Source organism: Anabrus simplex, chromosome 1 (genome assembly GCF_040414725.1).
Source record: "Anabrus simplex isolate iqAnaSimp1 chromosome 1, ASM4041472v1, whole genome shotgun sequence".
NCBI lineage: Eukaryota > Metazoa > Arthropoda > Insecta > Orthoptera > Tettigoniidae > Anabrus > Anabrus simplex.
The window spans coordinates 829,258,639-829,285,320 of NC_090265.1; the positions used below are offsets into that span (position 1 = coordinate 829,258,639).

The 26,682-nt window shown below is 40.1% G+C and overlaps 2 protein-coding genes across 5 annotated transcripts in view; one reads left to right on the forward strand and one right to left on the reverse strand.

The window, feature by feature from the left end:
- Window positions 1-13,622, reverse strand: part of CSN4 (COP9 signalosome subunit 4) — a 109,127-nt gene extending 95,505 nt beyond the window's left edge. Inside the window, exons 1-2 of the mRNA XM_067147241.2 lie at window positions 13,504-13,622; window positions 1,913-1,992 (exon numbers count right to left, since the gene is read on the reverse strand). Of these exons, the coding sequence (XP_067003342.1) occupies window positions 1,913-1,992; window positions 13,504-13,586 (163 nt within the window). The 5' untranslated portion in view covers window positions 13,587-13,622. The remainder of the gene's footprint in view (window positions 1-1,912; window positions 1,993-13,503) is intronic.
- Window positions 13,623-13,882: 260 nt separating this feature from the next.
- The window catches only part of LOC136873914 (protein lin-54 homolog), a 264,832-nt gene continuing 252,032 nt past the window's right edge, over window positions 13,883-26,682 (forward strand). For all 4 annotated transcript variants that reach the window (XM_067147255.2, XM_067147284.2, XM_067147265.2 and 1 more), the window contains exons 1-2: window positions 13,883-13,931; window positions 14,792-15,639. In XM_067147255.2, coding sequence (XP_067003356.1) covers window positions 13,913-13,931; window positions 14,792-15,639 — 867 coding nt within the window. In that variant the 5' untranslated portion in view covers window positions 13,883-13,912. The remainder of the gene's footprint in view (window positions 13,932-14,791; window positions 15,640-26,682) is intronic.

Here is a 26,682-nt window from a genome sequence, read left to right on the forward strand (position 1 = left end):
GCACATTATAGTGTGATACCGGAAGCAATCTTGAAGTTGGAGAAAAGAGATAATTCGCTGGTATCATCTATGGCGATCTTAGAAGATGCAGTAAATCTACTGCTGCAAGCACCAGGAGAAAAGGGAAGCAGTGTTAGTGAAAAGTGTAAATGTGTTCAGAGTGCTAATGTGGACACTGAAAAATGAAGAACATTCGTGATGTTCTGAAAGGTGAAAATTCTGTCTTAACTGGCATGTGTCCTTCCGAAATAGCTTGTTTCAAATTTGCGCCAATCACTTCAGTGAAACTAGAACGTTCCTTTTCCATGACGAAAAACATTCTTTCTGACAAGCGCTGTCTATGACAGTCGATACTTTGAAAAAGCACCTTGTTGTTGCTTGTAACCAAGGAAAGTAAGAGTAAGTACGCTAATTATGTGACAAATTGATAATAAAGAAATGAATGAGTATTTAAAATACATATTTTCATTAATAATGAATGAGATTCCTCATTGCTTTCTCTCCTAATAAATGCCTATTTTAATTACAGTACTGCCTGTTTTCAGTATTTCAAGTGCTTTTTTGCCTGCCTATTTTAACCAAAAATAAATGTCTAACTTCCGGGTTCTAGTTATGATATTCTTTACCCATACTACCAACCTTATTGATTCTCCTAACTTTAAAATGACCTACCTAACCCAATTCTTTATAAAGCATTTGGTCTCCTACATCTGCCAATATACAGGATATATGGACAACAATACCCCCTCCCCCATTTTTTTTTTTTTCATAGGCAATCTTTTCTATACACGCACAGACTGTCAAGAGGCAAATCTGCACAAATCAGTCTCTTCACACAAACCTGTGTGTGTATGACCATTAAGTTCACCAACAAGAAGGCTGCAGGGAAGTCTCCAACATACTGGTGCTGTGTAAATTCAGACAGAGTTTGTGACACAAGCTCTCTCTGAAAATGATGGCAGAAAAGGAAAACATAACATGAATATGAAACTGCAAGCAATCGTATTCAGTTGCATCCTGTCAGAAGTCTTAGGATTGCATTTGATTTGCTTATTTCCACCTATTTATACGAAATTATGATGGCAGAAGAGGCACGATGTGTCGGCTTGAGGAATTATTCTCATAAAATCTTTGTACAGTTCATGCTATCCATTTATCTTTGAGAAATTAAACACTGTAAATATGATGGTGGAAAATATCAGATCCTCATAATTTCAACCTGCAGCGAGAAACCTTAATGTAGTAAGAAGATGATCATGGGGTTTATTTTTTACAGTTTTCCTTTGCGATATTTGGCTTTACCCCCCAGAAAACCTCGCCATGTTTTCTCATCCATCCTTAAAATGTCAGTACCATAAAATATCCAAAGTTTGTAATCATAAACATACAAGGTGAGTGTGTTTCCAGCTATAACAGCTTCTCTGCAAACCTAGTTTGAGTGTGTGTGGGCAGCCGCATACTTCCAACTTGCCTTGCAGAGACAAATATGTATAGGCAAGTCTCAAGTCTGCATGTGTATGGGGCCCTTTAATGATAAAAATCTTATATTTGCAACTCTGGAGTTTAACGCATCTGCCATCGTTACCAGCCACTAGTAATCCGTATCAACACATCACAAGTCGAGGAATTAAAGCACTTAAAACACATCAGATTCTTTTTAAACTATTTATTTTCAAATTCAATTAAAGAATTAAAGCATAGACAATAAATAAACCATTTAAGATAAACATTCTAAAAAGGGCAGCCAAAAAGACTTCTAGAAGATAGATGGCCCCTCCAAAGAAGAATATATAACAGGTTAAAAAGGTGATTCTGCTCATGACCAGTATTTTCAGACAGTAAAAGTCAAACCAGAGAATACACTCAAGAGTTTTGTATTTGAGTTAGAGAAAAAATTTAAAAATACACTTACTAGCTTCAATAAAGACCTTAAGTGTCTCCACCAACTCATCGCCCGTAAGAGTAAGCAAAGAGTCAAGGATTGCACGATACCTGGAAACAAAATACAGATACTGATATTTTCCAGAGGCATGATATTTATCAATACTATCACAGTAGGCTGCTTTAAATAACATGATAGTCTTTTAGGTTCATGGTGTGTGGAATGTCTAGTATTTTTGGAGTTGAATTCAAGTGTACCCTCTAAATTGCTGGGAATCCTCAAGCAGAGCTTTTGGTTCAGCAACCTGATGTATAGACTTTTTATATGTAAGTGATTGTATATTTCTGGGGGCTTTAAAATATTGGGACACCCTCTCTCCAGGGGTCATAAATATGGAGGGCCTGCCCTGGGTTATAAGTGAAGTCCTCAATGGCATCTACGGCAGAGAAGATGAACTTCAGTATGGTGGAGATGGTGGAAGGGGAAAACCCGTGCCATCTGTACTGCAGAGGAGCGGCTACGAAAGGCGCCTGTCTCCATGTTAAGGGCGGCCTAAGTTTGAACCTGGCAGTAAGTATAAAATGTCTTTGAGTGTGGCGCGCCCATCGTAACAATAGCCTAAATGGATAAAGCAGATATGGTGCCTCGGAAAAGGTTAGGGCGTCCCTTGCTAAAAGCGAGCGCAGCTCTTTGGGTGCTGGGAGAACTGTGAGAAGTGGGCAACCAGCACCAAACTACGTCAAGATTGTGACAGTAAATGTCCTGACACTGACAGGAAAGACAGAAGAGCTGGTTTACTTCATGAAAGAAAAAGATATAGCCATACTTGGACTGTGAGAGACCAAGAAGAAGGGTACGGGAGAGATTCCTCTAAGAGAAGGATACAGGCTGTATTACAGCGGAGGACGTGAAGCAAAAAATGGAGTGGCCATCACTTAGAAAAGAAATCCAAGCATATGTGGAGTCTACAAAATGTGTCAGCGACAGGATGATGGTGTTGAGACTCTGGGTTGAAAATGGCATGAAGGATCTATTCCAGTTGTATGCCCCACAAACGGGTTGCGTAGATGAACATCTAGAGGACTTTTTATAGGAAGTGGAGAGACAGATAGAAGATAAGGAAGTGCTATTGATGAGAAATCTAAATGCCAAGTTGGAATAGAAAGACAAGGAAAGGAAGATGTTGTAGGGCCCTTTGAATATGGAAATGTAAATCCAGGAGGTGAATTGGTGGAATTTTGCATGAAGAACCAAATGATTTTTTGGAAACACCTGGTTTAGGAAGAAGACCAGTCAGAAGATTACAAGGTATGATTGGGGAGGCAGATGACCAAAGACCATGATTGATTATATAATCATCGAGAAAGAACACTGGAAGAACCTTTTAGATGTTACAGCCCTGCCTGAAGTAGCCTTTGGTGGAGATCATAGTTGTGACAGGAAAACTGAAAGTGGGAATTTGAAAAACCCCATTAAGAAGAGAGAGAAGAATTACCTAAAGTATGGAAGTTGCAAGGGAAAAGCATACAAGAGGAATTTCAAAGGGAAATAATACCCTTGGTACCCAGGATGGAGATGATGAATGTTGAAGATGAATGGAAAAGATTTAAGGAAGCACTGGTTGGATTTGCAGTAAAGGTATGTGGTAGAACATCAGGAAATGTGAAAGACAAAGAGACAGTGGTGGAATGATAGGGTAAAGAGTAAAGTGAAGGAAAAGAAAATGGCATGGAAAGCATGGAAAACATCTAAAACTGAAGAAAGTAGAAGAAAATATGTGGAGGCAAAGAATTTGGCAAAGAAAGTAGTGGAGGAAGAAAAGAGGAAAAGCTGGGCCTTATTCACACAGAAATTAAGAGATGAAATGCAGGGCAGCAAGAAATTATTGTATGGTATCTTAAGAAACAAAAAGAGAGATCAAGTAAACACCAGATTTGTGAAAGATGAAGGTGGCATAACATCAACAAAGCCAGAAGAAACAAGAAATAGATGGAGACAGTATTTTCAGAAGTTGCTGAACATGAGAACTAATGACAATCATTCAACGGACCACCAGCAAATGCAATTAGTTGAAGAAATGGATAAAGAAATGAACGAAATTGAAATGGCAGTAAGAAAGATGAATGGAAAAACTGCTGGATTAGATGAAATTTCAGTGGAGATGATAAAGCCAGGTGGAGCTGTAGAGCTGCAGTGGACATATCAAATTCTCAGAATTGTCTGGGAGAATAAGGAGGTCCCTGAGGATTGGCAAAAAGGAATAATAATCCCAATTTTCAACAAAGGCGATAAGAAAGTATTGAAGAACTACAGGGGAATTACTCTGATATCCCATGTTGCTAAGATAATGAGAGAGGATACTGGAAAGTAGGATAAGGTTGAGGGTTGAAAATCAGATACAGGAAAATCAGTTTAGTATCAGAAGTGGAAAGGTCAACAACAGAGCCCATTTTCATAAATAGGCAACTAATGGAAAAGCAATGGGAGTATGGGAATGAAATGGTGATGACATTCATTGACATTGCAAAGGCATATGGCAGTGTCCTCAGGACTAAAGTTTGGGACAGTCCGGTGCAAAAAGGAATTGGACAGGGATTAATCAAAATGATCATGGTAATGTACAAGGAATGTTGTAGTTGCGTGCAAACACAAGTTGGCAGGAAAAGCTGGTTCAAAATCACTAGTGGGCTGAGACAGGGAAGTGTTCTATCACCAATCCTGTTTACAATAGTAATGGGACCGGGCGAGTTGGCCGTGCACGTAGAGGCGAGCGGCTGTGAGCTTGCATCTGGGAGATAGTAGGTTCGAATCCCACTATCGGCAGCCCTGAAGATGGTTTTCCGTGGTTTCCCATTTTCACACCAGGCAAATGCTGGGGCTGTACCTTAATTAAGGCCACGGCCGCTTCCTTCCAATTCCTAGGCCTTTCCTATCCCATCGTCGCCATAAGACCTATCTGTGTCGGTGCGACGTAAAGCCCCTAGCAAAAAAAAATAAAAATAGTAATGGATGATGTCATGAAAACAGCAAAAGCAGCATATGAAGGAAGAGAAAAGAACATGATGTTTGCAGATGATATTGCGATTTGGGGACAAGACAACATGAATGTTCAAGAACAGTTGAATGTGGTGAATGGGAAGATCGAAGAATGTGGATTGAAAATAAGTGCAGAAAAGAGTAAAACTCTTGTTATGACTAGAGGAGAGAAAGAAGGGAAAGGTCAGATTACACTTGCAGACAAGCCCCTGGAAGTAGTGGAGACTTTCAAATACCTGGAGAGTGAATTAATGGAGAATACTCGAATGGATGCTGAAATAAATAAGAGGATTCAAGCTGGAAGTTGTTTCTATCATAGTGTAAGAAACATGTTATGGGACAAAGAAGTGCCAATGGAAGCAAAGGAAACTATGTACAAGATGTATTACATACCCATAACATTGACTTGGGAATGATTAAAACCAATGATGTATCGCGTGTGATCAAATCTCTGAAGAACAATAAAGTGCCAGAATAGACCAGATCCCAATAGAATTCTTGAAGGCTGGTGGAGAAGATTTGGTGGTATAGCTAACCAGATTGTTAAACAAGTGCTGGGGCACACAATGTGTACCTAACTATTGGCAGAAAGGTGTTATTGTAAAGACCCCCAAGAAAGGCAATCTCAGCGAATGCAATAACCGGCAAGGTATCACTGTTCTTTCGGTACCTGATAAAGTGTTCTTAATTGTTCCACTCAGGCATGTGGAAAAAGCAGTTGATAAACTGTTGTGAGAGGAACAGGCTGGGTTTCATCGTGGCTGCTCATGTCCTGAAAAAATCTTCAAGCTGCATAACATAATCGAGCAGTGTATTGAGTTCCAAAACTCAGTTACTCTTAATTTTATAGATTTCAGGAAAGTTTTTGATAGCATACAATGGGTCTTGTGGAACATCGTAAGAAGCTATGGTATAACAGGTACATATATCAACATCTTCAAAAGCCTGTATCATAACAGCAGCTGCTGTGAGAGGGCTGATAGTGAGACAAACTTCAGCATCAATACAGGTGTCAAACAGGGATGTATTTTATCACCCTTTCAATTTGTCCTCAGGAGGTGGTGATTATTGTTTTAAGAGGAAGTACAACTATGCAACCGTCCTTTAATAATAATCAGAGGGAAAAAATTGAAGGAGTCCGACACTTCAAAAAACAAACATATCTCATCATTGATTTTCTTATGCGGGAGATGCTAAATGGGCCAGGAGCTGGAATCTCGTGGAAAGACAACGTGCAGCTTATTGACCTCGATTCTGCAGACGACATATCACTGGCGGAAACCATTATATCTCTACAAGACATGACTAACAGTCAGTGGTGGCTCATGGGTTCTCGGGAAAGCCAGGGATAATAAACATTAAATACACATACATATTAGTTGTACCAAATTAGAGGGTTTTTTTTTCCAATTGGCTTTACGCTGCACTGACACAGATAGGTCTTATGGCGATGATAGGGCAAAAAAGGGCTAAGAGTGGGAAGGATGCAACTGTGGCCCTAATTAAGGTACAGCCCCAGCATTTGCCCGGTGTGAAAATGGGAAACCACGGGAAACCATCTTCAAGGCTGCCATCAGTGGGGTTTGAATCCACTACCTCCCAAATGCAAGCTGATAGTTACATGACCCAAACCATACAGCCACTTGCTCGGTAGCCTAATTTAGAGTTTATGTGCATGATAATAACTTAACTTAGGCCCTCAGCTGATTCACAGGAAAATCTGAACGCTTCTGAAAGACAAGTAAAAGACGTCAAGCATCCCATATGTCCACCCAAAAACCGCACTTGCTAACTGCTTAGACTCTGAAACTGGAAAAGTTGGACTACGTATTAGTGTTGATAACACAAGAACCATGTTGAGTGGTAATCATGTTACTATCACACTGATCACTGTTGGGTAGCAGTCAGTCGAACAAATGAAACAATTCACTTACCTCAGTAGCATCTTACTGCAAGATGACAGTGCAGATGTCTGCTATAGAATTGGCAAAGCCTCAGCATTTTAGTGCTTGTGACCAATTTTTTCAGCTTCAATGGGGATAGAGACAAAAGTCCAACTTTATAAAACACTTGTCATGTCAACGGTGATCTATGCCAGTGAAACATGGAAGATTACGGAGCAGACAATATGAAAACTCAACGTATGCCACCCACATAGCCTATGAAAAATTTTAGGCAGCACTTGGCTTGACCAAGTCACCAATAAGGAAATTTTGAGACAGAGTGGCTCCACGACATTCCCAGATATCGTGATGGAAAGTCGAATGCGCCTAGCCGGCCATGATCTTCGCTTATCAGACAGCTAATACTCTATGAACGCTATGTGATAGGAACCACCAGGAGGCAGGTGGAAGCTGGGAGAACCATGCAAAACAGTGTCAAACATTTAAAGAAGGCCTACAAATAGTTATCAGGTTGGATGATATTGGGAATACTGTTTTGAACAGGACTCGTTGGCTTAAGCTTGCTGCCCTATGTGCTTCGCTGATAAGACAGTAAAGTGATATGCAGCCTGACTTGAAACGTGGAAGGTCTGAGAGGAGTAATTAACAACTTGCCAAGTGACCTTTAGGGACTTTGATATAAAGTACATGTCTCAACCAAGACATCTGTATCTGCAGAAAAAAGAATAATGTGCAAGGCTTCTATAATATTCATGCACTAGCAAAGAAAGATGCCAGAGGAAGGACTTCTGGGAGAGTAGCTTGTCTTCTTAAGCAGAAACTGGCCCCCTTCCAGGTTCTGTTAATAGATGACGACCCACTGGTTTTAAGAACAAAAATCAGTGCGATCATGGGTATGTATTTTAGAATGGACTGCAGCCCAACTGCCAGTATAGAGAGCATACAAGCTCTGGACATAACAACCAATGAAATGAAATGACGTATGGCTTTTAGTGCCGGGAGTGTCCAAGGACATGTTCGGCTCGCCAGGTGCAGTTCTTTTGATTCGACGCCCGTAGGCGTTGGGTAGGCTAACACACTAAACATTTAGCCATGGAGCTGGACATAACAACCAACAGGGACAGAATAGTCCTAACAGGAGACCTAAACTGCACAAGTGACAAGACAAGCAGGAAAACTGAATTAGTATTGAGCTACCTAGTTGAAGAGGGCTTGACTCTAGTGAATGAATGATCAATGTGTGAAAACATACCTCTACCATAATGGAGGAGGTATAATTGTTCTAATGCTTAGGGTGAAAGATGAAATGCTGCTCATGAGAACAGATGGTGCACTGATGAGGAAGCACATGCCAGTCATCACAAACATGTGCTGTAACAAAGCAATGGAGAGACAATGCCAAAATAAATTCAAAGGCAATTTAACACATACTTCAGGCAATCAAAGAAGACAAAACTTATGAGGCAACAGCACTAACAGAAGACTATACAGTAAAGGAGAAGTTGTTATCAATAAGTCTGGTAGCTGTCGAGCTACAGAGTGGTTTGACAGGAAGTGCTATCAAGGATGGTAAGAAACACTGAAGAAATTATCAAAAGCCAGATGGAGTATGAATAGTAGCCCCCTTGTAGAATATCAGTCTACTAAAAGGGAATATAAAAACCTCTTAAAGAAAAAAGGGTGGAATAAGTAGAAAATAAAAATCAAGAGTTAATAGAGGAAAATGAAAAGGACACACACCGGACACTCCATACACGACAACTATGATTTCCAATACCAATGGAGATATGGGAGGAGCACATGGAGGAGATATTGTGCACAAGAAATACACTTAACAAATAACAAATGCTGAAGAAGAAACTGAACCTATGTATTTACAAAGGAAGAAGTAAAGTAGGCAATTGCAAGTATGAAATATCGAAGAGCAGTACAGAGAGAGAGACAACACTTCCAATGAACATCTAAAATATCCTTACCATATCTGGAAACTCTGCCAAGAGAACTAACAAATTAATACTTAGAAACAGAAAAAATTCCTAGAAAAATGGGGAAAATCAGTTGTCAAGATGTTCTACAAAGGAAAGGGGAAAGTAAACAAAACCAAATCATTACAAAGGGATAGCAGTGGAATCAGTAGCTTTCAAGCTATTCACAACATTGGTGACTCAAAGAATCAACTAGCTAGTGGACCATTGATTCCAGAAGATGGATTTTTTTTTGCTACTTGTTTAACATCGCACAAACACATCGAAGGCTTCTAGCAATGGAAGGATGGTAAAGGGCTAGGATTAGAAGGGTATCGGCCGTGATGTTAAGGTACAGCTCCAGCATTTGCCTGGTGTGAAAATTGGAAAACCACCTTCAGGGCTGTCGACGGCAGGATTTGAACACACTATCGCCGGGCTGAGTGGCTCAGACGGTTGAGGTGCTGGCCTTTTGACCCCAACTTGGCAGGTTCGATCCTGGCTCAATCTGGTGGTATTTGAAGGTGCTCAAATACGTCAGCCTCGTGTCGGTAGATTTACTGGCACGTAAAAGAACTCCGGTGGGACCAAATTCCTGCACCTCAGCGTCTCCGAAAACTGTAAAAGTAGTTAGTGGGACGTAAAGCAAATAATATTAATTATTAAACTGAACACACTATCTCCTGAATGCAAGCTCACAGCTTCGTGACCCTAATCGCATGGCCAACTCTCTTCCGGAAGAACAGTATGATTTCCAAGCCATGAGATCGACTTTGATGGCAACCAAAAATCTCTTGCAAGATATTAATGTTAATGAGTTAGCTGGAAAATTTATAATGTCCAATAACGGACCATTTATATTGGTATTATAAATTTACTCATCTGATGGCCAAGCAGGCATCAATTTTTGGTAGCGAGACAAAGTCTCTCATAGTGCATTGGCACTGCCAGTGGCTTCAAGTAGCCTATGCAGTGGCCTCCACGGTATGCACTAGCCATGCGTCTTGGTAGGTGTGCTAGGTACCAACTGATGAGCCCAACCTAGCACACGGGGGCGAAACGCTGGCAACAAGGAATGAGTTAACTGGAAAATTTATAATGTCCAATAACGGACCATTTATATTGGTATTATAAATTTACTCATTCGGGACAAATATTTCAGATTCCCTATGGGAATCAAACATCTGTACCATCTGATGGCCAAGCAGGCATCAATTTTTGGTAGTGAGACAAAGTCTCTCATAGTGCATTGGCATTGCCGGTGGCTTCAAGTAGCCTATGCAGTGGCCTCCATGGTATGCACTAGTCATGCATCTTGGTAGGTGTGCTAGGTACCAAATGACGAGCCCAACCTAGCACACAGGGCCGAAACACTGGCAACCAGGAATGTGTTAGCTGGAAAATTTATTATGTCCAATAACGGACCATTTATATTGGTACTCAAAGGGTTTCGATATACTAAATAGGTCAAAGCTGCTTAATAAACTGAAAGACTTCTTGGGTACATGTGGCTAATGGGACTTGTTGCTAACATACTGGCCAAAAACTATGTGCAAATACGTGGCAACATCCTTGAGTCAAAATGGATATGTCAAACTAATGGGGTATTACAAGGAGACCCTGTAAGTCCACTGCTGTTTTTATGCATGGCATGACCAAGGAAATAAAGAGACACATTCAAAAGTTGGATACACAATGTATATGGGGATGATAGGCTCAAACATCGGACAATAAAGAGGAATTACAAGTTGCAATGGACCTATGAAACACTGAGAAAACCAAACTGGTAGTCTTCAGAAGAGGAGGAAAACTGGCAAGTGGTGACTTCATACTACGCAAGGGACAAAAGCTGAAAATAAGCAATGCTTACAAATACTTAAGGATCACTTTGCAGGTAACTGGAGCAGCCTTCTCAATACATTTAAGAGAGATAACTTAAGTAGCAGCTGTATGGTCAATCAGTGACATGAAGCATCTGCCACACCTGTCTCTAGAGACTGCTATGAAACTGTTTGATGTGATGGTATGAACAACCACGTATGGTCTAGTATTAATATGGACACATCGAACAAAACAACAAATACAGGAACTAGAAAACTTGAAGACAAGATTTCTCAAGCGAGCCTTTAGAGTGTCAATATACATGCCATCCCGATTAGTTTGCATACTTGCCAGGGAAATATTCCTAATGGAAGACATGAGGCTGCAATTTCTGCTATCAGCCGCAACTAGTTACAAGGAGTTACAGGAGGCAAGTTCTACGCAACTGATGCGATGGTAAATCAGGGGTGGACTCACAGAGGACATGATTTGAGGCACAGTACGTAGAACTGTGGGATTCCACAAGTCGGGTTCAAAGAGAGAGAGAGAGAGAGAGAGAGAGAGAGCGAGAGCGAGAGAGAGTGTGCGTGTGTGCGCGCGTGTGTGTAGATATACTGTGGAAAACTGTGAGAGATGATGTGACAAGTGTTCTCAGACAAGAAACCCTGACAAGAGTTGTGCCTGAGCTTTGGATAAACATGCATATTGTATACTGTACACTCCTTTATTAATTAAACATACATTGTTATTTTTATTGTTATCGCATCATCATCCAAGATCGTCAACTTACTGTTAAAGGCGGTTCAACTACACAAGTGTTTTAGAAAATGGATTTTGGACAGTCATAATCCATCAATATATCACAATCGACATCCGAAGGTTTACTGTATATAATATACCATCATTTCATATGACAACTGTCACCATAGGCCTAGATTGCCATTCAAATCATCAACTTTGATACACGAACCGAAAGTAACATAACACATTTTAAGATGATTTTGCGAAATGTAAAGAGTTTCACCTTGTTTTCTTGACACAGCACAAGCCCATATCATGTCTACAAGTACGGGCCAGGAAAACATCAATGTTAACATATTACATGTTGTTACAATTTTGATAGTAAGAATATTTTAATGTAATTCTTAACAATACTGATTTAACAAGTACGACATTAACGCAAACATCTCAGCAAAAACAAGACATACCACAACCCCATGAATATGTGCATAAATAATAAAAACTATTTGAGAAACCATGTGAACATTATCACATTGAACTGTGTACAAAGTAAATGAAAAGTCATACTGTAAGTGAATACGCCAAACCAAGTGTTAATAGAAATAATACACAGTTCTAAAAAATTAGGGGAACATGTTTTGTAACGTCTGGTATGTGAACGTTAATTTGCTAGATGGGGTTCCAATGGTCATACAGCATACCTTGAGATCTTAGCTGTTCAGGGTATATCAAATCGAAGTTATACTCCATCTGTAGGCGCAGCCAAGCATTAAACTCTCAGGTGACCCCTCAAAACAAAGTGAATAGCGGTGCGTCCGTGTGTTCGTTGTGAGGTACACAGACTACTGCGGTCATTTGAGCACACTGTACGTAAACCAGCACATCCCATGAGACATCTTAACATGGTTCAAGTCGCAAGGGCCATCACTTTGATCCAGGAAGGATGGACTTTTCGTCGTGTTGCTGTGGATTTCAATGTCTCTCTGTCAGTTATTCAACTCTTGTGGAATCACTACAATGAGACAGGCCAGTTCACAAGGAGGGTTGGACAAGGTCGTGGATACATGATAACCCCACAGGATGACCGATATCTCATCATATGTGCGTTGCAGCGTCGTTCAGCAACTGCCAGAGAACTCCAACAAGGCCTCAGCAGGGTCACTGGAGTCACGGTGTCTGACCAGATGGTAAGGAACACGTTAAGCGAAGTGTCCTTAAGACCCAGACGTCCTGTTCGAATGTTCTGTTCAACGTAGCAACGTTGCGCAGCTCGCCTTCTGTTTGCCCGTACCCACGTCAACTGGCAACTTCGCCAATGGAGACCTGTGTTGTTCACAGACGAGTCCAGATTTCCTCTGACAGCGTGATGGACGTCAACGTGCTGTGATGGTGTGGGGCAGCATCAGTATTAGAAGATGTACCTGTCCCTTAATTCAGGCCGCTTCCTTCCAACTCCTAGGCCTTTCCTATCCCATCGTGGCCATAAGACCTATCTGTGTCGGTGCGACGTAAAGCCATTAGAAAAAAAAACTGTTCGTGGGCGTCCTGTTCCACCACAGACTGTCCAAGACCTCAAACAGCTCTCATTGAAGAATGGACCCTCATACCGCAACGTGACCTCTGTCGACTTATACGGAGCATGTCACGTAGGTGCCAAGCTGTTATAAATGCTCGTGGGGAACCTACACCATACTGAAGTTCTCCAACTGATAAGAAGTCCACCCTGGAGGACTGTTATCACTTTGTTTTCGTCCCTATTTGTACATTTCCGTTTTTCTGAAAATGAACGTGAATCCATCGATGTTCTTTTGTATACTTCAACGGTAAAGAATTAAGGTTTAAATAGTTGGTAATATCCTAGCTGGGTGTGAGGTATTGTTTTGTGGATCATGCCATTACGTTCAAAAACATGTTCCCCTATTTTTTAAACTGTGTATTTAAATCACATTTATTCTTTGCACATTTTCAATTATAATACTAAGCGCAAACATGTATCTGCCGTACTCATAAATGGAAATACGAAAACAGCCTAACCTAAAGCGCCAACAAAGTCGATTGAACAAATATAACCCAACATTGAATAAGAAAACATTCCGCGTAAGAAAAGGTAAAACTAGAAGAAACTATTATCCTGTCTTTCTTTCTATTTACTCACTTTTCAGCCTGATCCTTGTGAGAACCACCTGAATTTGCTAACGTCGCAAGTTGCTGTCGAATGCTTGCCGGTGTGACAGCCATGTTTAATGTTTACATCTAACATATGACTGGCTTCACTTCCGATTGGCGAAATTATTATATGATTGGTTGAAGTATTTTCTTCGCGGAAGGTGCAAAGTAGCTCGAAATAGATTACGCGTATTTTTGTTGTTTATGTACAAAGCCACTGAAAATGATAGTGAAAAATTAAAACCTTATTCGCTTTCTTACCGTATAGGGAGATTTGGGCTGAAATATGGAGCTTAGTGCACAAATATGAGAAGGACGACCTTTGGGCCATTCGTACGCGGCGGTCCGATGCATCCTGGGATCGCAATGGTGGGCGCGTGATTTTGAACAAATACAGGATGCCTGCTCCAGATACAGGTAAATCGTACTTCTTTTTCTTGAATAAGTCTTTAGCGTATACTTGAGACGAAAGATAAAATGATCCTTTCTATGAATAATATGCAAAGATTGTGCAACTACTGTTCACTTTTATTTATGAACCTGAACATCTCGCCCCCACCCATCCTCGACTCGTCTAAGCGCTGAAATTTAGGTCTCTTTCTATAGGTTAGCTGGTCGTCAAACGGGAAAACTTGAGCCATATGGATATGTGGTCGCCGTAATTATAACTTGTATGTAATCTTTAGAAGTGTTATTTAGTATATCTGTTTGTGGATATGAAACAATTGGTGAATGAGTGTCATAATATTTCAAATTTCCCTGCCTTGCTGGCAGAAAATGGCGCGTCATTTGAGCTCGGCTGCTCTGTAGCTTTGCGTAAATGGCGCTTTGATGTCGAGGTAGTCGAGCACGTATCTGATATCGTAATAAGGTGGTACTTAAAACAGGTTAGGTTTGAGGGAGTTTGTAGCGGAAGATTGCGTTTCAGAGCCGCCGTTTCATTAGCCTCAGTGCTATCAAGGATGTATTGTTTACTATTGTGAATATGTTAACCTATATTTGATTTGTCATGTAGGCTAGTACGAAAATTTTTCGAATTTAATTGAAGCATTTCAACTCATGTTAATGAAATTGTTTAATCGTTTTAAATAGGGGGTTTCATTTATAAAAAGCGATGGTATTGTGCAGTTGTTGATGATTGGTTCTATGATTATTCTCAGTATTCTTCATGTGTTGATTTTGTTTAGCTCTGAATCTGATATACATATACAAAGACATTCGATGTATTTTGCATTCTAATGTGTGATTCTTTATGAGGTTTTTCTGCTCTGTTATAGGTGGAACCAAATCCCCAGCTGGGGCTAGAGCAATAGTCGAGACTCTAGGTTTACATGCTGGAGATCTAGGTGATGGAGATCTTAGTGCACTTGCTGTACAGCACTCCGGTGATCAGTTCTCTTCTTCAGAACTGGAAACATTAGCCAATATCCAGGCAGAACTTGAAGGTTTTAATACAACTGTGGGAGTGGAAGGCTCTTTAGAAGATGATTTGGATGCTGGTGAGGACAGTTTAGGTCCAGTAGGAACAATTGAATCTGTTGTGACAATTTCTAGTAGAAATCATGGGCGGGGCGAAACTCCTTCACCTGAATCCATATTACCTGAAATTACGGAGGAAACGACTCAAGAAATGGATATTCATGATATCGCTATGTCTCCTCCGTCACCCGAGCAAGAACTCACTGTTCAGTTATCCTCTTCACCTTCTCATCATCAACTTTCAGCTTCATGTAATAGTTTGAACATAACACCTACATCAGTGACTTCAAAGAACCCTCAAACTGCTGGTTCGTCTATTGTAGTGATACAATCGCCAGTTGCTTCAAGTACTAGTGGTGTGCCAACCAGTGTTTCAGTGAGTGGTGGTCAGATTGTAGGGAAAATTTCAGGATTATCAAGTAATGCGACTGTCAGTTCAGTGCCTCAGTTTCAGTCAATAACCCAAACACTTGTGACAGCAAAGTCTGCTGACGGGAATATTGTTCAGCTTCGACCTTCAGGAATTAGTAAACCAGGTGTGGCAACCAGTTCAAGTAATTTTACACCTGGGACTCTTCAGGGAATTAAACCTCTTCAGAATACCAGCAAACGTCCTGCAACCTCTGGATCTGGTCAGATGAGGAACGTTAGTATATTTTTCTTTCTTTTTCTTTAATTTAGAATAATGTACATTTGTATGATTGACTTTTACTACTTTTAAATTAAGTACCTGTATTGCTATTGTAGTGTATAGTATAGTACCTTTATTTTCTCGTGATCCGTACAGAATTCTTCCAGTTAGGCTATTGTAGTGTAAGGACCAGTTAGCACTTGAGATGTACTAAATTCCAGTTCATAATTTCATTACGGTAGTTCAGATTGGAGACTGATGTATCAAGAGATTTTGTTTGGTTGTTATAGGCCTATACCTAAAACATTTGATGTGCCTTAAACTTGTGCTTTTCCTAAATTATTCATTAAGAAATTTCCAATGGAAAATACTGAAATGGTACTAGGTTAGATTGTAAATTAAGCATGAGGCATAACTCCATATCATTAATCCTTGATGAACTAAACTTTATCCCATTTGTGATTTTACCTTGGTTGCCAAAAGTGCATGTGGCAATGGTTCAAATCTGTCAGAAATTACTGATAAAATTAAGAAATTTATGACTACTTGGTACATTGAATGCAACAAAATATTTGATGTCTTCAGGGGAAGGTTAAGATTGTACAGAAGGGAGACAGTTGGGTTTATGCCTGCTCTTTTCAACTGGATGTGAGGTTCTTGAGGAAAAACTTTTCTTGGTTCTAGATTCCTTCCCAAATCCTTTAATAGCTTATCTGGTATGAATTCACTTTCATGAAAAGACAGGTTAGGAGGCAGTCCTTATAAAGTGTATGCACAATTTACCTATCACTGCATAGTACTAGGTCTAAATTTAATCAAATCTGGAGATCACCAATACCCTTTCAATGTACACACACATATACATATTCATTTTTTGCCAGTCATGTTACAAATGTGTGTGCCAGGTGACAAGAAACCAAATTACTTCAAACAAGGGAAGAAGTAGCCTACATTGGGACAAAGGCCCAATATTAGTATCATTCCACATTATTTACAAGATTGACAGTTTGTTTAGAAATGATCGTATATAGTAAATGTTTAATTTAAGATTATTTGATCTGGCACAAAATTTAGAATTGTAAAGTATAAAAACATATTAAAAAATTCATCGACAGCTGGAGAGTCTACTGTAACATTTGGTAAAACTTTACCGACTAATTAGCTAGAGAGAGGTTAAGAATCCAATTTGGCTCGCTTCACGTGACATCACAGTGCACTACATAAAGTTGTCAACATAGAAATGTAGGTTAGGCTAGTGATAAGACCATTGGGGTTGGGGCAAGGAAAGGGGGTCTGGACACCTTAGCCTCCAGGTTAGAAACACTGACTTTTAGTATCCCCTGTGACATTATCGGTTAGTGCAGTTTATAAAATGCTCAGTGGCAAGACCATTGGATAGTCATGTCGCGGATACTGTAACAACATCCAGCACATGCCACGGCGCGTTAGATTCAAACTCTACAATTTCATTATTTTCACAGAGTGTGGTAGTAGTGACCCACACACGATGTGAGCTCTGTCGGGAACAATAGGAACCCTGGAAATGTCCAGTTTTCGGATATTGAGATAGTGTCGTTTTTCTGTATACCAGTAAGTAAGAATATTCCTAGGGGCGGTTCATTGGGTTCCTGGCAAGCATACAGAAAGTATATCTCCTCTCATCTAGTTTTGCAGGATTTTCACCCAATTTTTATTTCTTATTCGTACTCCAGCTTATCAAACTATAACTTACTTCACTAATTTAATTATCTTTCTGCTACTAATAATAATAATAATCGTATGGCCTCAGCTACTGTGTGCAAACATTTCAAATTGATGCCATCTGGCTGTCTGCTTGTCAATTTCGACATTGCGTTTTACTCTAGGTCCACTAGATGGCCGACCGAGTAAACCGAAACTCTCCTGGGCGTCTATGGCTGAGATTTAATTAATTTTGTCGGGTAAACACCAAATGTGTCACCAGAGATCTTTTACATGCCGACATCATACGACATGGAGTGTCGAATGGAATTTTTTCCGCCCTTCAAAAATCCGACTAGGCCTACCTCTGCTGGGTTTGAACCCGCTATCTTGGGACCCGGAGGCCGACACTCTACCACTGATCCACAGATCTTTCTGCTTTAAACTTGCTATTGTTATTGCCTCTGTGGTTTTGATTTTGCACACTTTTTGGTGTTTAATCATTCTTACATTTTTTTATGAAAGTCTAACATTGATTGAATCTCACTGCATTATTTCCCACATATATTATTAATGTATTAATTGGCATACATGCTAAAATAATATACCATAAGGGGCTCATTTCTGTGCCTGGGCAGAAAAGCATATACATGTGGAGTAACGTGTTCGCGGGGTAAATAAATTAGTACAGAACTTGGTAGCGTCCTATTTCTAAGATTTATTAACTAAGAAGAGTAGAAGAGACAAAATAAGGAATGAGAAAATCCTGGAAGAAATTGGAGTGGAAAAAATGAATGATAGAATGGTTTGGGCACATAAAGCGAATGAGCAATGAAAGAATGCCAAAAAAGGTGATGGAAATGCAAATCCAAGGAAGGAGAGGCCGTGGACGACCATGATTGAGATGGAAGGATACCATCCAACGCAGCATTATAGAAAGAAACCTGGACTGGGACACAGTGTTGGAGGAGGAGTGGTGGAAAGACCGAAGAAAGTGGAGAGGAACCATATTTGCCCCTACCCGGCTACAGCTGGATAAAGGGAAATGATGATGATGATGATGATTAAGCACTACAATTACAGATTTACACACACACACAGACGAAAGCCAAGCCTACAACTTACACAAGTACACAGTTACACACTTACACAGTTCGTGCTCTCTCTCTTAGCTTCTCATATTCCATATATAGTGACACACACAGAGTCATCGATTATTTACACTACACTCTCTTGGTCACACTAATTAGCGCTGTCACTGTCCACAGCCTACACGTCAGTCCCGCAGGTTGGGATAGTATCTGCTATTCACTCAATCCGTCGAACCCCAGTGCTCCCTTCGCGCTGCTCGAGAATACCCAAAGTTCTTCTTCAGCAGCCAGCCTCAAGGGACTCGCACAACATCAAGGAAACAGGAATGAGTTCTCGGCTCCAACAGGCAGATACTCTATCAGGCTGACATCTCAGCCCAGGCTATCACTGACTGCGCTCTTCGCTAACTCACACCAGCGAACCCAATCTCTCACTCACTAACTCACTCTCACTCGCTCTCTGTCTAACTCTCACTGACTCCAGGCAGGTCGTTCCTCTCCTATATATCTGCGCTGGCCCTTTGAGAATAGTCCGGATGCTCGATGGATCCAGGAATCTCGCGAGATGGAACACTCCAGGTTAATCGTGGAGTCATTTCCATACTTCCTCTGTTATGGGGCCGTGGGCGGAAGCGAGTGGGGCTGGCCTAGCACTTAAGTGCTGCTCGTGATTGGCGCAGTTGAAGTGTAAGGGGTGGGCCTATACGGTGCCGGGCTGGGCCCACTGCCAGTTGGCATGGCGGACGCTATGACTGTTACAGTATGTATGATAATTCTATTCTTTTAATACAAGTTTGGATACCAGTAGTAGAACTTTCAAGATTCAGGTGACATTCAGCAAGAAAATATTTGAAGAATTATTAAATAATATCGTGTGCCCTTGTCCTTTCAACTACAGCAATTTTGCTCCAGCTGGAAAGGAAATTGGCCAGTAAAAGTTTTGATAATTTTCTCTTTCTCTCACTCACTCCATAGGCTTTTGGGGGACGTGGAGTTCCCGTGCCGATCTCGCAATCCTCTTCCATCCTTTTTGATCTTGAGCCTGCTCTTCCCAGTTATCAATTTGGAGGGTCTGGCAAGCATTGTTAATCTCCTTCTTCCAGGTGCTTCGGGTTCTTCCTGAGGTCTTTTCCCATTAAGAGATCCCTTGTATAGATCTACTGGTGCTCTGTTATCCTGCATCCTCAGTACATGTCCAGCTCAGCACAGTCTGTTGGATTCTATCACACCCATTATAGTGTGTTGTTGAGAGAGGGTGTAAATCTCATAATTAGATCTTTTCTGCCAGCTTTGGGAGATAGGATTGAACCATGGGCCAAATATTTTTCTATAAACTTTATTCTCAAAGACTTGCAACTGCTGCTGCTCTTTCTTGATTATATTCCATGTCTCGGAACCATACAGAAGTACTGGTCGAATGATTGTATTGTAGATAATCATTTTTGCATTCCTTGTTAAAAAACTTGGAACCTAATATATGGCTCATGGAGTAACATGCCTTATTTTCATTCTTAATTCTAGCTTGGTGTTCCTGTTGCCTTTGCTCATCGATTAATACACCAAGGAATTTAAACTCCTCGACTCTTTTAAAGATATATTTCCCAATCTTCAAAGGCAATCTGTCAACCTCCTCATGATTCGGTCTCTGTATAACATGTAATGTGTCTTTTTATCATCTACTCATAAGCCAGTTTTTGTCGCCATTTCCTCTAGTTCCACAAATAACTGCCTAATTTTTAATTCATTGCGGCTAATAAGAACAATGTCATCCACATATGTTAGGATTTTATGTTGTCTCCTCAATATGATGCCAGCAGGTATAAGAGCTAATTTCCTGATAATCTTCTCCAGTGCACATGTTAATCAATTTTATGGGAAAGCCAAACTCCATCATGTTCCACAGCCTTGCTCTATGGATTGAATCATATGCCTTGAAGAAGTCTCTAAAGAGATAATGAACCAACTCCATGTGTTCACACACCTTACCATTAATAGTCTTAATTACAAACATGTTGCCATTGATGCTTTCACGGCCTGTACTTATAGACATGATGTAGGCTTTTGGGCTTATGCCATGTCAAATGTCTACAAATATGTTGCCTGTAGTGGATCTGTTATTACGAAAACCGTTCTGATGGTCCAAAATAACATTTTCAGCAAATGGTTTTAAACTCTGTAAAAGAATAAAAGACCGGATTTTGTGGGCCGTGTTTATAAGAGATATACCATTATATTGAAGTTCTTCCTTATCCCTTCCTTTACGAATTGGGACAGTAAGTGATTCCTCTCATTCTTTTGTAATAACTTAATTGTGCCATATCCATATCCATAATCTTTCTCCACCATATATAATAAGCTCAGCAGGAATGTTGTCACTACCTGAAGCTTTATTGTTTAAAAAAAGTATAATCTTACTTTGTAATACCTCTTGATATGATGGCTCTGGTATTTGTTCTTCTGATGGGGAACTAGATGGTTTACCAATGCAGGTTTCTGGATCACCACAACTCACCAAGGAATCAAAGTATTGCTTACAGTAATTAATAATTTGTCCTGATCAGCAATTAAATTTCCAGGCTTATCTCTCATAATATTCGAACTTGGTTGAAATCCATGTTTAATTGTGTTGATAGTTCCATACATCTTGCGGATATTCCTGTTTTTGTAGTCCTCTTGGATTGATTCTATTTGTTGTCTCAGGTAGACTTTCTTCTTTCTACAAATTAATTTACTACATTCTTTCTGTTTTTCTCTGTATAGTTCCTCAACATCTAGGAATATACTTATTAGACTGCAGCCACTTATTACGCCATATAGCCACTTCATTAACTGCATCTTGACATTTTGACATGCCTCATCAAACCATTTTTTTTCTTAATAACACCTTTTGGTATCACTTTCATTGCTACTGCGAGTGTCATGATTTGTTTCGCGTTATTCCACATTCGTTCACAAACTACCTCATTTGTTTCATCAATGTCTTCTATTGGATCTTCTCCCACAATATCAAATCTGATTGTAATTCACACATTATCATCTTTCATTCTCCTGCTTCAGCTTCTGAGTGTCAACTTTGCATCTTTCCTCAGTCTATGACTTACAAGAGGTTTTCAATTTAATTTTAACAGAAGCAATTATCATATTGTGATCAGATCCCATCTCAGCTCCTCTGTAAGCTCTGATATCAGTTATGGAGCTTCTGTGCCTATTATCAATTAGTACATGATCTGTCTGATTGGCAGTGTTACTGTCACACGAATACCCTGTTTTCTTATGTATTTGTTTATGTAGGGACGTGGTACTCAGCACATTCATGTTTGTGGATGTAGCAAAATTGATTAGTCGAATGGCATTATCATTGCTTTCGTCATGCAGACTTTCTCTTCTTATTGTTGGCACAAACATTTTTTCCTTTCCAACTTTTGCATTGAAATCACTAAAAATCATTTTGACATGTTTAGGTAATTTATTCCACAATTTTAACAAATCCTCATAAAAGGAGTCTTTAACATGATCATCCTTGTCGTTTGTGGGGGCATGGCAGTTCAGCAGTGATATGTTAAACCATTTAGAATGTACCCTCAGATTGCATAGTCTTTCATTTACATGTTCGAATGACAGCACTGACGATACTAGTGAATTTTGGACACAAAATGCAGTACCAAATTTGTGGGGTCTAGTTTTTTTAGCACTCTTAAAAAATGTATACTTTTCCATGTCTTGTATACCATTACCTAATAATCTAGTCTCTTGAACTGCAGCAATTTCCACTCTATACTTCTCCATCTGTTGACTGAGGAGTTTGAAAGATCCAGGTTTATACAGGGTTCTTACATTCCAAGTACCTATTTGTAAAGCCAATTTCCATTGCAGGGTCGTCGTATTTTGATATCCATTCTTATTCATCTGAGGCAAATGTAACATATTCATAACAATCTTTTTTAAATATTTTTTATGCAATAGATCGTTAACCCTATATGCAACCCCCCAACCTGGAGGGCCAGATATTGTTCTCTTACATTTAAAAAATCTAAATGTCCACCGGTTGTGGGAGACTTCACCACAAAATACAGAGGCGGGGGCCTAAACGACTGAGCTACACAGCAGATCATTTCTGAAATTCCTACCATTTGTAATGAGTCATTATGGGGTTTGTTCTGTTTTTCACCTTTTACACTCGAATTATTTGTAAGTTCTGATTTCTCCCAACTTGTATTTATTTCTGTCAGCATTCTTCATATTTTAAAACCTGGTATTAAGTACTGGTTGTAACAATATATACAGGAAGGAACTACAGAATTAATGAATGTATGGTATTTACATGACACAAAGTCGTTTAATCAAAGTTGTAGTTGGTGGTTGGCAGCGTGTAAGTATAGCTCTGCGAAAACTACAATATTTCAGTGCGTTTTAGGGAAATATGACATGTGAAAGTGCAGTGTAGAGCGTACCACAAGTGCAAGCTCAAGTGTAGTGAGTAAAATCGTAAACCATATGGTGTATTACCATAAATTAAGTGTCTCATAGCAAACGCGTGGGGAGAAGGCCAGCGCCATTTTAACGCAGTGCACCAAAGAGTATAAATACAGTGTTTTAGGTTACAAATAATTGGTGATAGAGAAGTGCGGGAAATAGTAAGAGTGTATATATGAAACATACCAAATTCTAGTTAACAAAGACTAGGAACTTTTGCTGAAGAGACTGTGAAACAGAAGAATTCTCCGCAGTGTAGATAATACCAGTGATTCATCTGAATACGTGAAAGTAAAAGAAAGTGCCATACTTGCAAGGAGTTCAAAATCTATGGAAAGTTGTCAACAGGGGACATATAACAATTAGGGCCTTCTTGGAGATTATAGAGAAATCCAGCAGTAACTCAAGATGCCAACTAACAAGGAGCGTGCAGAAACTGGTGTGGCAGAGAGCATACAAGAGCAGCAGTGTGATATATGCAGGAAGGTAGTCAGAAACGAGGATCATGCCATAGAATGCGAGAAATGCGCCAGGTGGCAGCACCAGGAATGTACTGGCATGACGAGAGGAGAATATGACATCATCAAAAGGAAGAACTGCAGACTAACATGGCTCTGCAATGAATGCAAACCGGAAATAACAGTATCAAAGAACGTAAGGGATCAAATAATAGAGCTGATAGACAGAAAGCTAAACTCCATAATGGACACTTTATTGCAAACATTTCCTCAGATGATTAAAGAGATGTTGACAGAGGCTGTTAAAGAGCTAGGGAGAAACAAGCCGTTGGATCTTAGATAAAAGAAGACAATGGGACATATCACCAACATACGACAAGAGAAGATACTGAAAACATCGATGTGAGTGTAAGCTCTCTCTCAAATAAGATAATGAAAGCGACAACTGGGGTGAACACAACACCGGATCCAAATAGTGAGGCAGAAAATGTAAGGCCAAATGTACGGAAAATTCAATTGAACGAAGACACTCAAGAACAAGCTATTGATAACTCGCTGGTCTCAGAAGAGAGGACAAGTGAGAAAAAACAAGAAAGTGAATGGAAATTTGCCACACGTAGCCGTGGAAATAGGATTGCTACCAACATTAGAGATAGCAAAGCAGCTAAAGTAGAGAAAAATGACAAAGTGAGAGGATCAAGAGAGGGGCAATACAGAATACATGCAGCTGAGAAGAATGCATGGCTCTATATTGGCAAGCTTAACCCAGAAACCAAGAAGGAAGATTTGGAAGAATATTTGAGGGAAAACGGAATAATAGGAAGACTAGACTGCACGAAAGTCAGCGATACGCCAACAAGTAGTGCTTTTAAAATAGGGATACCAATCAGTGAACACGAGGAAGTGTATAGAGATAGCTTCTGGCCCTCTAATATAATCTGTCGGCCATTTCGTGCCCCACGGAGATACAGAAGCCTCAGAGAGTAATGTAATACGGATTTTAACCTGGAATGTGGAAGGTTTAAGAGGAGTATTAAGCAACTCGCCAAGTGACATATTCAGGGACTTTGATATTTCTGTATTAACTGAGACTTTTGTAACTAGAGAACAAATAAGATAATGAAAGCGACAACTGGGGTGAACACAACACCGGATCCAAGGCTTTTACAACATTACTCCAGCCAAGAAACACACCAGAGGAAGACCATCAGGGGGCGTATATTGTCTAATCAAGCCAAATCTATCCCCGTTCCATGTGCTAATGACGGACGAGGACCTAGTGGTAGTAAGAACAAGAATAGGTGTCATCATCTGGGCATACTTTAGACCCGATTGCAGCTCAGTAGATATAATAGACAACATACAGAAAGCATTTGATAGTATTACTAACAACCCCAATGTAATTTTAGCAGGAGATTTTAACTGTCCCTTAGACAGGCCAAGCAGAAAAACCGAGTTAGTTGTGGAATACTTAACTGAAGTAGGACTAACATTAGTGAATGACCGGAAAATGCAAAGATACATCTGCCAAACGGAGGAAGCGCAATAGATCTAGTCCTAGTAAAGGGCATAGAGGTGCAGTCCCAAACTTTTCTCACAAGTACTGATGGGGCACTAATAAGAAAGCACATTCCGGTGATCACAAACGTGTACTGCAGTCCAGCTAGAGAGGCAAGACCTAGTAATGAAACGAAACTAAAGAGATGTCTAAATCTATCTCTACTACAGGAAAACTCAAATGAAACTGACCATATGCTCCAAGAAATCAGAGCAGGAAAGATCGACAGAGTGACACTTCTCCTAGAGGACTACATAAAAGAAGCGACCGAATCGTGGAATTGTAATCGCAAAGCCAAAGAGTGGTTCGACAGTGAGTGCTTCCAAGTAAGGAAGGCAACTTTGAAGAAAATGCGAGTAGCCAGACAAAGCATGGATGTCGTCCACCTAGCAGAATATCAAGCTGCTAGAAAGGCATACAAAACTCTTCTGAAGGAGAGAAAGCCAGTTACATAGAAGCTCAATATCAGACGCTAATGAAGGAAATCAAGGAAAACCCGTACAAAGCACTGCGCCCGCGCCATCCAAGATTCCCAGCAGACATACCAATGGAGATCTGGGAGGTGTACATGGAAAATATACTATGTAAACGGATTTAACACCTACAATGGAAGGAGAAGTTAAACCATGCAGTCCTTTCACTCAAGAAGAAGTAAGGAAAGTGATTTCAAGTGCAAAATCTAACAAGGCGGCAGGCTCAGATGGCCTCTACAACGAATTTCTGAAGACATATCTCCCTTACCTAGAGACAGTATGGCTAGAACTGTTGAACAAGTGTATGGAAACAGGAAACATTCCAAATGTATGGAGAAAATCAGTCGTTAAGATGCTCTACAAAGGGAAAGGAGAAGTAAACAAACCGGAATCATATCGCGGAGTGGCTCTTGAATCAGCAGCTTTTAAGATTCTCACCAAACTGATAACCCAGAGAATCAATAGAATAGCAGACCCGCTTCTCCCTGACGAACAGTTTGGATTTAGAGCCGGGAGATCGACTTTGATGGCAGTGGAATGCCTTCTCCAAGATATTCACGAAACAACCAGGAAAAAGCAAGGCAAAATGTTCGTAATATTTATTTATTACTCCAAGGATTTTGATACAGTAGATAGACGGAAACTTGTTCGAAAACTAGAGGAAATCATCGGTCGCACCTGGCTCACTAGACTGGTTACCAACATACTTTCGGAGAACTATATTCAAATAAGCGACAATCTCTGCACATCAGGGTGGATCCGGCAGACAAACGGGGTATTACAGGGGGATCCACTAAGCCCTCTGCTGTTTAATATCTTCACACAGGATGCAATAAAAGAAATTAAGAAGCAAACACGGAAGGTGAACGCGTACGTATATGCGGACGACATGGCCATTGCGTCTGAGAGTAAAGAGGAACTACAAGTTGTCATGGACTTAATCGTGAAATGGGCAGAGGGTAATAAAATGGACCTCAATGCGAACAAAACAATTGGTTGTTTTTAGGAGGGGAGGAAAATTATCTAAAGACGATTATATCCTGTGTAAAGGACAAAAACTACGAATTAGTAACCAATACAAATATCTGGGGATTACAATACAGGTAACAGGAACAACATTCACAATACACCTAAAGGAGAGAATCATCGCAGCTATACAAAGCATTAGTGATATTAAACACCTTCCACAGCTATCGTTGGAGACAGCCATGGCTTTGTTTAATACGAAAGTTGTTCCAACAGCCATATATGGTCTAGAGGTAATATGGGAGCACCTCTTAAAAAGACAACTGCAAGAGCTGGAAAGTTTGAAGGCTAGATTCTTG